Source organism: Pipistrellus hanaki, assembly GCF_964339955.1.
Source record: "Pipistrellus hanaki genome assembly, chromosome: 6".
In the NCBI taxonomy this organism is placed as follows: Eukaryota; Metazoa; Chordata; class Mammalia; order Chiroptera; family Vespertilionidae; genus Pipistrellus; species Pipistrellus hanaki.
In genome coordinates, this window is record NC_140508.1 from 62,114,936 (window position 1) to 62,128,180 (window position 13,245).

At 43.0% G+C, this 13,245-nt stretch overlaps 1 protein-coding gene across 2 annotated transcripts in view; it reads right to left on the bottom strand.

Moving 5' to 3' along the window:
• The window catches only part of AFG3L2 (AFG3 like matrix AAA peptidase subunit 2), a 28,522-nt gene extending 20,061 nt beyond the window's left edge, over window positions 1-8,461 (bottom strand). Inside the window, exons 1-6 of one of the 2 annotated variants that reach the window (XM_084887317.1) lie at window positions 8,125-8,461; window positions 3,702-3,801; window positions 3,275-3,361; window positions 1,476-1,582; window positions 1,163-1,315; window positions 314-388 (exon numbers count right to left, since the gene is read on the bottom strand). In XM_084887317.1, the coding sequence (XP_084743443.1) occupies window positions 314-388; window positions 1,163-1,315; window positions 1,476-1,582; window positions 3,275-3,361; window positions 3,702-3,801; window positions 8,125-8,241 (639 nt within the window). In that variant the 5' untranslated portion in view covers window positions 8,242-8,461. Of the gene's footprint in view, window positions 1-313; window positions 389-1,162; window positions 1,316-1,475; window positions 1,583-3,274; window positions 3,362-3,701; window positions 3,802-6,887; window positions 6,969-8,124 lie in introns of those variants that run through there. The other variant, XM_084887318.1, reaches the window with a different exon arrangement.
• Between the last annotated feature and the right edge of the window lie 4,784 nt (window positions 8,462-13,245).

Sequence of the window (13,245 nt, forward strand, 5' to 3'; positions counted from 1 at the left end):
TCTGTAAAAAAAAAAAAAAAATCAATAAAATATATTTAAAAAAATAAAATAAAGTCTTGGAATACTACTAAAAACTGGGATTTCACTCACTGTTTCCTAAATGCATGGCCAAAATGATTACTAAAACCAAAACAATCCTCAGATCACAATTATGTAGGCAACACGCACATTCTCACCTATGGTGGTGAAGGTTACAACTGCTGCACTGCCCAGTGCTGGCATTCCAGTGTATGTGAGGGAATGTTTGCTTTTCAGCTTTAAATCTGAGAAGTTAATTTACAGCTAATGCACATCAATTAATAAAATCATTTACCCCATCAACAGGAGTTTTCCCTGGTGTAAAAGTCACTCGAACAAAACGCTTGTTGACGACTTCCAGTCTGTCTACCTGGAATTTTAAAAAGTTAAATATTCAAACGTAAGTGTACAGAAAAGACCTGAGGTATTCTTTTAAGCTCATTTAAAATGCATATAATATTTCAGGCATACAAAGAATGATGATAAATAATTTAAGGCTAACCCATTTTTCCCTTCTGGCTTGAGAAATAAAACACCACACACACTGCTGACGCTACCAGTTTCGCCCTCTCCTGCAGAGGTGGCCACTCTGTATTACGTGCGGACCATCCCAAAGCACTGTACCATGCACAAAAGTCACCCTACACATACACTCAACAACAAAAACGGTGTCATTTGGTATGTATTCTTCCCCAGCATTCTCTTTCTTCCTTTTGTTCTGTCTGTGAGGTTTATCCACGCTGACATGTCAGTCTGTGGAGTATTCCACTCCATTGAGCACACCTCAAGTTATTTATCCATCCTTGTCATAACAGACATTGCGGCGTTTGAAAATGTTCGTTATCACAAACAATGCTGTTACGAACATTCCTGTAAAACCTTCCCACTCCCTTCCTCTCTGTAAAAAATCAATGAAATATGTTTAATTTTTAAAAGGGGATTTTATAGCAAATTTGGGGGTTGCTGGGTCAAAACAAACAGGTTTTTTGGTTGCAGTACTTTTCAGCATTAAAAAAATCCAATATGAAAATAGTACCTCTTCAATGGACAAGCTTGGCTAACTCGTTGACTGTCACTTTATTGACCTAACCCACTGCTTTTACCTTTTTAACCACAGTAGCCTCCAATCCCATAAAATACTTACTACTCCTTTGGAAAGATAGTTGTTGACAAAGTCCTTCCATGTGATTTCTCTTCCAGAGCTCTTGAACAAGAAGTAAAACATGACTCCACCCCAAAACAGAGTAGTCCAGAGAAAGTACATCCTGAATTCCTTGTCATCCCATGGAAAGTCACCCTGGGCAAAAAAAAAGACCGTTTCTGTGAAGAATGAAATGTCCCAATACGTTCTATGTTATGTTAGACACAAACGTACATCTCCCAACGCCATTAACGCCTCCTAACTTTCCTGGGGCCAACTCAGGTCCTCAAAATTAACAAACAGCTGAGAATCTAACCTTCTGAAACCTGGTCCACCAATGAGAATCCTCTTTCTTGCCACCTCGTTTTCCACCGCCACCAACTCCTCCTCCAGAAGGTCGTGGGGAAGCAGCTGGCTTTGATTCTGTTCATAAACAAAGCACATATATAGCAGTGTAGCAGGTTTTTATATCTCAACATGTTTCCATTAATAGTTAATAAAGTATATATTATAAAACACATTATGGCAACTGACCAGTAACTAAATAAAGTACTATGAGGAAGGATGAGACTAATACAAAGAGTAAACATTCAAGGAGACTTGTCAATGCTTTATGTAATTATCTCATGAAATCTGCAAAATAACCTAATAACCTGGTAATTACACCCATTTTCCAGATGAAGAAATTGTAGCTTAAAACGTGAATTGTCTGTTATAGTGTTAAGTGATAGTAAGTGACAGAGAAGGGTGAATGCAGGAAAGTGAATTCCTGAGTTCCCACTTAAAGGTAAAAAGGACTCTGCTTTCCCACTCCCATGAAGTGGACAGTTAACAGGTTTTTTTGTAGGAAAGACAAGATTCTGAAAACTGGCTTTAAAAACAAAATAAAATATAAAAAACCCTACCCACATAAAATTAATTTGCAAGAATCTGAAATTAGTCACTGTTATGGGTTGAATTGTGTCCCTCCTCCCCTAATTCATATGTTGGAGTCCTAACCTCCAGTGGTCATATTTGGAGATAAGATCTTTACAGAAATAATCAAGTTAAAATGAGGTCCTGTGGGTGGATCCTAATCCAATATAATTGGTGTTTCATAATGCAGACTGGTGCAGCCACTATGGTAAGTATAGTATGGAGTGATCCCACTTCTAGGAATGTATCCTAAGAATCCCAAAACACCAATCAGAAAGCATATATGCACCCCTATATTCACAGCGGCATTATTTATAATAACTAAGACCTGGAAACAGCCCAAGTGCCCATCAGTAGATGAGTGAATAAAAAAGCTGTGGTAGATTTATACCATGGAATACTACACAGCAGTAAAAAGAAGGATCTCTTACCCTGTGAGACAGCATGGAGGGACCTGGAGAGCATTATGCTAACAAAATAAGCCAGTCAGAGAAAGACAAGTATCACATGATCTCACTTATATATGGAATGTAATGAACAAAATAAACTGATTAACAAAATAGATCCAGAGACACAGAAGCACGGAACAAAATCTCAGAGGGAGTGAGGGGAGATTAACCAAAGAAGTTATATGTATATAAGCACAGTGAAGGTCTGGAAGAGGGAGTGGGAGTGGGGTGGAGGAGGTTAATGGGGTGAAAAGGGGGACATCTGTAACACTTTCAACAATAAAGACAAATTTTTTAAAAGGATGGGGAGGGAATTTGGACACAGACATGAATAAAGAAAGTCCATGAACACACAGAAAAGACAGCCATCTGAATCCCTGAAGACACTGAAGAACAACTTGAAAAAATGGACTATACCACCATATGTGTCAAATAAACTGCCTGTATTAGGTTTCTAAGATTTTTCTCAGTGACTTAAATTATGTGTCAAATATATTCGTTAAATATGACTGATATTGATCAGTCATTATCTCTAAGGTGACCTTAAATTAATTCAACTTGAAAAATGACAAGAAAATGTAACGAGAAAATTAAAGATAAAATAAGACACCAAGTGTAATACCGTATGTACTTGTAACCTACTAGTTTCAGAATTGCCTTAAAATAACACTCTTGTTCAGTGAAAACTATCACCAACATCACGTGTTAGAGGAAAATGGTAAGTTCAAACATAAATCTTTTTAAAAGGTACCTTTTTTTTCTCCAGTAACTTCTTTAGGTTCACTAACTTTTTTCCCATTTTTTCCATTTTTTCCATTAGGAAAGTATTTTTCAAATCCTGAAATAAAAAATAAGTATCCTCAAACTAAAAGTCATCAGGTTTGGTGTATGTGTGTTCATTTTTAAAGCAACTGATCCATCATTAACAAGCGTAAGCTAAAAGTGTAACATTTCTTATATAGGAGAAAATCAGTCAAATACAGTTCACAACCCAGGGGTGTAAAAGGAAGAAGTCTCATTGGCATGCCAATTTCATCATCTTCACATGTGCAATCAGACTGGAGGAGGCAGGGAGAGTTACAGCGGGAGACAACCTGTACCCACCCCCGTGTAATAAACACCTACTGGGCACGCTCTTTAACAAGGAAGAACATTATGGTCACATGGGAAGTGTTTACCTTTCGGAGGACGAGAACAGAATCTTCGATAAGCAGCAATTACATCTGTCAAAAGTGAGTTTCTGCTGGTCGTTGCTTGAGTTGTAGCATAGCGATAAAGCTGCAACATGACATATGAAAACATCAATTATACTAAAGAATTTTTTTAAAGGGCTTCATTTCCTAATATCATAAAGTGGATGAAATGTTTCTCCCTTCAACAGGTGGTCACAGACCAGCAGAGACAGACCCTTCCTAGGGAACCTGCTACTCTATCCAGCAATAGACATAAATCACGATCCAGAACACAAGAATACTTCAAAATCACACACAAGTTAGACCTGTAGCCCAACTACAACTCTGCCAACACATTCTGTTGGATATTGTTTACTTAATTTGCAGCATTCAAAAGACAAACTTGGGCAGAGAAAACCTGTTGCTTCATGTTGAATAACCTGCAGGGTCTATAATACTGAAAGATTTATCTGAAATTAGAGAATAATGCTGCTCATAAACAATTTACCTTAGTTCAAAGATAAAGTTATAGTCCAACATCACTGATAATACTTAAACTAGTAATAGTTGATAAAGATATTTAATATACTGTCATCCCAGTGAGAACCTTTGTTAAATATTACAGATACATGTTTTAAATAACATTTGTTGCTAAAAAGTTGTGTATAAATGTAATCAAGGTAAATAAAAGTATAACATAAAACAACTGAAGAAGCTTCCCATTACATTTTTAGTACAGTTAAAAGGAATCAAAGGCAAGGCACATTGAGGGGATATATCCAAATCTGGGAGTGAAAAAACTCAAGTAATATCCTTTTGGAAAGTAAAAATTTACCATCATTTTTTTTTTGGAGGACAAATTTTTAAATACAGATGAGAATGTTTAAAATGAAGTGCATCTATATTAGCATTCATCATTGTTAGCCTCCTTTATGGTCTGATGAGAAAAGTAAAGCATCACAAAACCACTTCACATTCACTAGAGTAGCAATAACCAAAAAGACTGACACTAACAGTGCTGGTGAGGATGTGGAGGAAAGTGGAATCCTCATACGCTGCTGGTGGGAATGGGAAGTAGTGCAGCCACCTGGAAAAGTTTGGAATTCTCAAAACGTTAAATGTCTCTCTGGCCAGGAGGCTCAGCATCCCATTCACCAAAAGGTTGGGCTTGATTCCTGGCCAGGGCACAGACCTAGGTTTCAGGTTCGATGTTTCTCTCTCACATAGATATTTCTTTCTCTCTCCCTCTCACTCACTCTCTCTCTTTAAAATCAATGGAACTATATCCTCAGGTGAAGATTAAAAAAAAAAAAAAAAAAAAAGTGATACATTCATACAATGGAATATCATTCAGCCATAAAAAGAAATGAAGTACTAATAAATGCTACCACATAGGTAAGCCTTGGAAACATAATGCTTAAGTTCAAGAAATCAGACACAAAAAGCCACACATTATGATGCCATTTATATGGCACGTCAAGAATAGGTAAATCCATAGAGAATGTAAATTAGTAGCTGCCTTGGGCTAGAGGGACGACTGGGGAGAAATAGGGAGTGATGGTTATAAATATGTCAAAAATCACACTTTAAGATAATAAAGTTTATGGTATGAGAAAAAATGTCAATTAAAAAAAACAAAAATGAGCTTATTTAACTTCAAATTAATACACAATTACACAGCAAAACAGGACAGAAATCCTGATACTGTTCTTGATGGACAGCAATGCTGGTCTGACAGCTATCACCGTCAGCACAGAGGACTTCATGTCAACATGGATGATGCACAAGGACAATAGTGTTCCTCCAAAGAAAGGCCTTTTAGGTAAGATTCCTGATATAAAAACTGCAAATAAAAGGCAGATCCTACCTGCTCCTTATATCTAAGTCCAATAATCTCTAGAGGCAAAAAGAAAGGAATTACAGCAAAACAAAATAGGGAAATGAATGCAAGGCAAGAAACTGAAAAGGGATAGTACTGGCAGTATGGAGTAGAAAAGAGATGAAGATAATTCAAGACTGGTGAGGGAGCTTCAAAGAGTAAAAACCATGAATACAGGTGTGGATGAAAAATAAAAGCTGTAATAAATCTAAAGGAAAGTAACCTTATGGAGTAATCTGATCATTACATTCCGAACTAGGCAGGTCATGGTGAGCAGCCACACCCCAGGCATAAAACTTCAAGTAAAAGTTTTATCTTTCCTTTAAGCAAGCCCTGTCCATTGTAATTTTATTTATTTATTTTTTAATATATTTTATTGATTTTGTACAGAGAGGAAGGGAGAGAGATAGTTAGAAACATCGATGAGAGAGAGTCACCGATCAGCTGCCTCTTGCACACCCCCTACTGGGGATGTGCCCACAACCAAGGTATATGCCCTTGACCAGAATCGAACCCGGGTCCCTTCAGTCCCCAAGCCGACGCTCTATCCATTGAGCCAAACCGGTTTTGGCTCCCGCCTTAATTTTAAATGTATAAAAGAAACTGTAAATTGCCATTCTGCTGAGCATTTGAGATTTTGTTTCTGTCATCAGTTTGGTTCAAATAAACTCATAAAAATTCTCTAAGGTTTAGATGTTTCTCACCTCCACACAGGTACTATCAATAGCCCTGCTAACTCCAGGGCCTTAACCCACCTGCTCTTTTGCCTCTCTGTGTACCTCTAGTAAACCAGAACAACGCTGGGTTCTGAGGAACTGACAGACAGCAAGAACCTGTGTCGCTGAAATAGCCGACCTCCACTACTTACTACAATACATCACCTTTACTGGAGACAGACTGAGGCCAGGACCAGTGGGCTAAGGAAACTGAGACAGATAACCTGAACAAAGTGGCCACGCAATTTACAACCAAACACAGAAAGGTCTCCTCCCTGGAGATAACATCTGAGCCTCAGTTGTATTTCAAATCCAGAAAAGCAGCAAAACCAGGGCCAGCTGAACCGACCCCTGGCCCCAGCAGTGACCAATGAGTAGAGACCACACCCTGAAAGAATACACTTGGAAAACTGAATATCCTGCTGAAGCCCTCCTGAGATGAGACCGGCCCTAAAATTCCCACTGGCAAGAGAGAGAAGCCTCAAGAAAAAGGACCGAGAGAGAAAACCCTCAAGAAACCAGTTTGGCTCAGTGGATGGAGCCTCGGCCTGCGGACTAGAGGGTCCCGGGTTCGATTCAAGGTTAAAGGGCAAGAACCTTGGTTGTGGGCACATCCCCAGTGCGGGATGTGCAGGAGGCAGCTGATGGATATTTCTCTCTCATCGATGTTTCTAACTCTCTATCCCTCTCCCTTCCTCTCTGTAAAATAATCAATAAAAAAATATGTTTTTAAAAGAAAAAGGGCCCAGCCTGTGCTCTCCCTTGGGGAGCCCGCCTGAGTCTGCCCCTTCCCTCTCAGAAGAGGCCCGCATCTCCTAAACTCAGAGCTCCAGGAGACCTGTAACCAGGGGAGCGATGGCGCAGCAGTTCATTCTAGACTCACCCCTGAACCTGGTCCCAAGGCCCCCTTTCCTCTGACTTCCTTGTGGGCCAAAGCCCCTGCCTAGGCTCTCCTGTTGCTTCTAACTATACTAAGCCCTTCCTTGTTTTCGTATGCCCGGCTTTAATGCACGGGCCTTCAAAGTCACCTGGACTCGTGCTGTGAAATTCTCCCTACACAAGTCAAGAGCCCAGGCGCTAGGGCTGGAGCTGGACAGACCTGCTCAGGGCCAGGGCCCCCGCCCCGCACCAAGATGGCTGCCAGTTTGTCTACCAGCATCTGCTGGTTATCACCGAGAGAGACCACCTTCTGCTGAGGACAGGCAGGCCCGTGTCCCCCGAAGAGGGGCATTATCTTAGAACCACAGTTAGTATGTGCTGGCGTGTGCGATGTGCCAGACACAGAACGCCAGCAATGGCCCCACTCAACAGATGGGAAAGTGGAGGCTCGTAACTCCAACACCTGTGCTCTTCTCACATCCTGCTCGGGTGCAGACACAACACAGGCGCCCCATGTTTCCAATGCCATCCAAGGTGAAAACGAAGGCAACCGACGCCGAAGAAGTGACAGATATAAGTTCCTCTTAACCTTGTTAGATCTCGGTTGCCACGTTCACCCTCGCATGAAGTCACAGGGCCCTCGAAGACGATCTTTTGAAGTCCCCGGATAACAAAGATCTGACTCCACCGGAGAGACATTATTTCCAAAAATCCAACACGACGCTCAGACAGGCCCCGGCGTGCTCACGAGAACCACGGGACACCCGGCCCGGAGCGCGGGGCGCCCAGGTCTCTCGGGGCGGCGGGCGCACGCGGCCTCCTTCCCCGAGGAACTCGCCCCGGGCGCCCGGCGGTCCACGAGCGCGCCCCGGGGCCGGTGACCTTGACGCCCGGCTCTCCGGACCCGGAAGCGGGCCCGGCTGGGGGCGGAGGGCACAGAGCGCCCGGGACTCACCGTCCGGAGGTAGGCCTGTTTGTTGGGGCCCACGCCGCCGCCGGTAACGAGCAGCGGGGGCAGGCCGCGGGGCCAGCAGCCGCCCCGGCCCCACAGCAGCAGGCAGCGGTGCGCCATGGCTGCCGGCGCACCCCGCACGGGCCGGGGGCGCTGCGCAGGCGCGGCTCAGCGGCCGCGGACGGGCAGCGGCCGGTGGCTCCGGCCGGCGGGGGACCGTTCGGAAGTGAGAAGGCACAACGTAGTGAGCCCGCCGCTCTCGGGCAAGCCCACGCTCCCCGACGCGCGCTTTTCCCGACCCCGGCGCGCTGACGTCAGCCGTAAGGCGGAGCCTCCGTCCCGGCCGCTCAGGCCGCTCCGCAACGTCACTCAAAGAAGAGCGTGGAGGGCGCGGAGGGCGGTGGGCGGAGCCGAAGAGAGAAGGGAGAACGGGGAGTGGAGGGCGGGGCCGGGGGCTGGGCCTAAGGGGAGGGGCCTGGGAGGTGGTGGGCGGGGCCGAAGCGGGCGTGGGAGGGCGGGCCTTAGTTAGAGGGAGGGACCAGCAGAAGCAGCGGATGCGAGTAGAGAAGGCTGCTAGGACCTCAGGGCTGCTAGGGCAGTTTCTTGGGAGCCACATGCGGCTCTTTGGCCCCTTCAGTGTGGCTCTTCCACAAAATACCACGTGCAGGTGCGCACATACAGTGCGATTGAAACTTCGTGGCCCGTGGGGAGAAGTCAGTTTTCGGCCTGGGCGACTCTATTTTGAAGTAGTGGCGTCAGAACACTCAAGGGGCCAAAGAGCCGCATGTGGCTCGGGAGCCGCTGTGCTAGGGGGCAAAGCCACCTTAGACATCTCACTGGTCAAATGTTTGAGCACCTACTCAGTGATGGGCATCGTTCTAGGCTCTAGAGGCGCCAAAACACATACCTTAACTCCTAGGAGAGCAATGCACAGAAGCACAAGTCTAATTGCAATAATAAAGGTGTTGGGCCCGGCCGGTGTTGCTCAATGGTTGAGACTCGACCTATGAACCAGGAGGTCCCGGTTGGATTCCCAGGTTGCGGGTTCGATCCCCAGTATTGTGAGGGAGGCAACCGATCAATGATTCTCATAAATGATGTTTCTATCTCTCTCCCTCTTTCCCTCTCTCACTTCCTCTCTGAAATCAATTTTTAAAAATGTGTTTTTTAAAGTGTTGGGACTCTGACATCTAGCTTGGGCCCATCAGGAACCATTTAAAAGATAAATGATTTTTAGAGAATAGGATGAGTTCTCCAGGCAGTGGAGACCTCTCAATTTTGTACCAGAATGGCCAGTTTGTATATATATATATATATCCTGGTGGGGGAGGAGTACAGCAGGGGCACAAGTGAGAACATACCAGACAATTGTTTACTACTGCCACCATCCTATATAATAAAAGCCTAATATGCAAATCAACTGAATGGCAGAAAGACTGGTCACTATGATGCGCACTGACCACCAGGGGGCAGACCCTCAATGCAGGAGCAGCGTAGAGGCCTCAGGCTGGCCAAGACAGGTGCGAGTGCCCCCCCCCCCCCCGCCCTCCCGATCGCCCCGTCAGTTGCCTTGCAGAGGGAGGTGACAGTGGTAGTGGTGGGGGGCAGGACCAGTGAGCAGGTGGTGCCAGGCCGGCCAAGGTGGGTGCCAGCAGGAGGTTCCCCTCCCCAATCGCCCCACCGGTTGCCCCACAGGGCCAGATCAGCCCTGATCACCGGCCAGGCCTAGGGACCCTACCCATGCATGAATTTCGTGCACTGGGCCTCTAGTGTCCGTGGGCCTCTAGTGTCCATATAATGAGAGGGGCAACTGGCCCCCTTCGTTGTTTGCCATTCCTCCCAGGCACTGTGGTGGTTACTATGTTTGTGCACCCAATCTGCTAGTTTGGATTTTTGTGAGGCAGTCAGTGTCCTGATCTCTGATAGTACCTCAGCCAGTACTATCTGCAGCAACATGGATGTACCTAGAGGATATTGGGCTGAGCGAATTAAATCAGACAGTGTAAGATAAACACCATATGATTTCACCTAGATGTGGAATCTAAGAAAACAAAATAAACAAGCAAGCAGATCAGAGACAGTCTCATAGGTAGCACATTTTGACAGTTGACAGATGATGGGTTGAAGGAGGGGGCTTGTGGGGTTGGGTATGCATGAAAAAGCAATGGATTAAGCAATATAAATTGGTAGTTACAAAATAGTCATGGGGGATATAAATTACAATATAGGGAATATAGTCAATAACATGGTAATAACTATGTATATATCAGATGGGTACTAGATTTATTGGGGTATTACTTTGCTAGTTATATAAATGTCTAACCACTGGGTGGTACGCTTGAAATTAGTATATTATTGTACATCAACTGTAATTGAAAAATAATTTTTTTTGTTAGTCCTCACCTGAGGATATTTTCCCACTGATTTTTAGAGAGAGTGGAAGGGAGAGGGAGAGACCAAGAGAAACATCGATGTGAGAGAGACATATCAATTGGTTTCCTCCTGCACGCACCATGACCAAGGCCGAGGAACCTGCAACCAAGGTACATGCCCTTGACCGGAATCGAACCCAGGACCTTTCAGCCCTTAGGTCAATGCTCTCTCCACTGAGCAAAACCGGCTAGAGTAAAAAAAGTATATATTTTTTTGCTGAGACCGGTTTGGCTCAATGGATAGAGCGTCGGCTTGGGGACCAAAGGGACCCGGGTTCGATTCCAGTCAAGGGCATGTACTTTGGTTGCAGGCATATCCCCAGTAGGGGGTGTGCAAGAGGCAGCTGATCAATGACTCTCTCTCATCGATGTTTCTAGCTCTCTATCTCTCTCCCTTCCTCTCTGTACAAAATCAATAAAATATATTTTAAAATATATATATATATATATATATATATATATATATATATATATATTTTAAAGGAATAAAGTACTGATACATCGACATCAACAAATTTTGAAAACGTGTTAAATGAAAGAAGACAGTCACAAAGGACCACATATTGTATGAATCCATTTATATGGAATGCCCAAAATTGGCAGACATAAAGCTGATTAGTGATTGCCTAGAGCTGAAGTTATGGCTGATAGACTATACAAGAAGCTAATAAAAGTCGTTACAGAAGGTAGGGTGGCATGGGTCAACTGAGACTTCCCAGAATGTGTTTTCACATTGTTGACCTTTTTTGAATCATGTGACCATATTACCTATTCGAATAAAGCATAAAATTTAAGAATATTAAAGGAGACTATTTTAGTGCTGAAATTATACATTTAAAAAATAATCTTATGCTTATTTATATTTTCCAAATATACAATAGTAAATACACATTAGTTTTATAATCAAGAAAAAATAAAACGTTTAGCCCTAGCTGGTTTGGCTCAGTGGATAGAGTGTTGCAGACTGAAGAGTTCCAGGTTCGATTCCGGTCAAGGGCACGTACATTGGTTGCGGGCACATCCCCGTTAGGAGGTGTGCAGGAGGCAGCTGATCGATGTTTCTCTCTCACCGATGTTTCTAGCTTTCTATCCCTCTCCCTTCCTCTCTGTAAAAAATCAATAAAATATATTTAAAAAAAAGAAAGTAGTTATTTTAAAAATAAATGAATAAATAAAACATTTAAAATACAAAGTCTGGGGTCATTTTTTCCCATCAATGGAGCAGTGTATAAAGTTGCAAGAAAGTAAGTCTCTCACTTACTCTTGCCTAAGTAGTTGTTTTTTTCTTTATCTGTTCATATGTATGTATGTATGCAAGTATGTTAAATGTATTTTTACAGGAATAAAATTGTACTTTATGCACCTCGATTTTTTAATTAACATCTATTTTGGTATTTAATAACATATAGTCCCACCCCATTCTTTAATCAGCTCCACTCTGTTCTTTGGTATAGCAATTCCAAACCAAAGTGGTTCAGACTGCTTTCAATCTACTTCTATTTCAGACACTACAATTAAATTCTTGTAGATGCATGTATACACATGTGCAGTAGCCATTCAGAGGATGACTTCCTAGCAGAGAGATTACTTAGTAAATAATATTTTAAAAATAACAATTTGCAAGTGCTATGTGGATTGGACCTTGAGACAGCACATGCAGAACTGTGCTTGATGTTTTCCCACTAGGTGGCAGGAGAGACCTATAAATTTCTAAGACAACCAAGTATTGTGCATTTCAAACCTTAAAATATTTTGTTTGTTTGTTTTAAATGATGTTGGTAGTGTTCCTGGTTCATCTATGACAACCTGATGCCCTGTTTTCCATAAGGTGAGGCTGACATGGTACTTTCCAGGTGGTCAGGGCTTGTGATGCTGTTCCAGTAATGTACCTCAGGTAACAGAATCTGAAAAATCACAGTCTGCTCAGCCGGTGTGGCTCACTGGTTGAGCATCAACCTATGAGCCAGGAGGTCATGATTCAATTCCAGGTCAGGGCATATGCCCAGGTTGCTGGTTCCATCCCCAGTAGAGGGTGCGCAGGAGGCAGCCTACCATCTGTTTCTACCTCTTGTTCCCTATTCCTTCCTCTCTCCCTAAAAATCAATAAAAACATACTTTAAAAAAAATCACAATGTCTTATTAATACCATCTAGATGATAATGAATAAAGAATGCATTATGAGCCCTAACCTGTTTGGCTCAGTGGATAGAGCGTCAGCCGGTGGACTGAAGGGTCCCAGGTTTGATTCTGGTCAAGGGCATGTACCTTGGTTGCGGGCACATCCCCAGTAAGTGGTGTGCAGGAGGCAGCTGATTGATGTTTCTCATTTATATTTCTAACTCTCTATCCCTCTCCCTTCCTCTCTGTAAAAAAAATCAATAAAATATATTTTAAAAAAATAAAAGATGCATTATGATATCAATACCAAGGTGCATCAATGCAAGTTTTAGGAATGACAATAGCAGAACATTTAGAATATTCCTAATTACTACTATCCTTGATAGTGATCAAGTATTTTTAAGTTGTTGACCATAGAGTATACATAAACCATAAAGTTCTGAGATTTTCCCTAATTATATCTTCTTGTTTATCGCAAGACCCCTTAGTCATGAGCCATTTTTGAAGACGTTACTGTAATACCAGAAGGCAGCAGAGGAAAGAAGATTTGTAAGCTGGGAAGGAAACCGTGTCT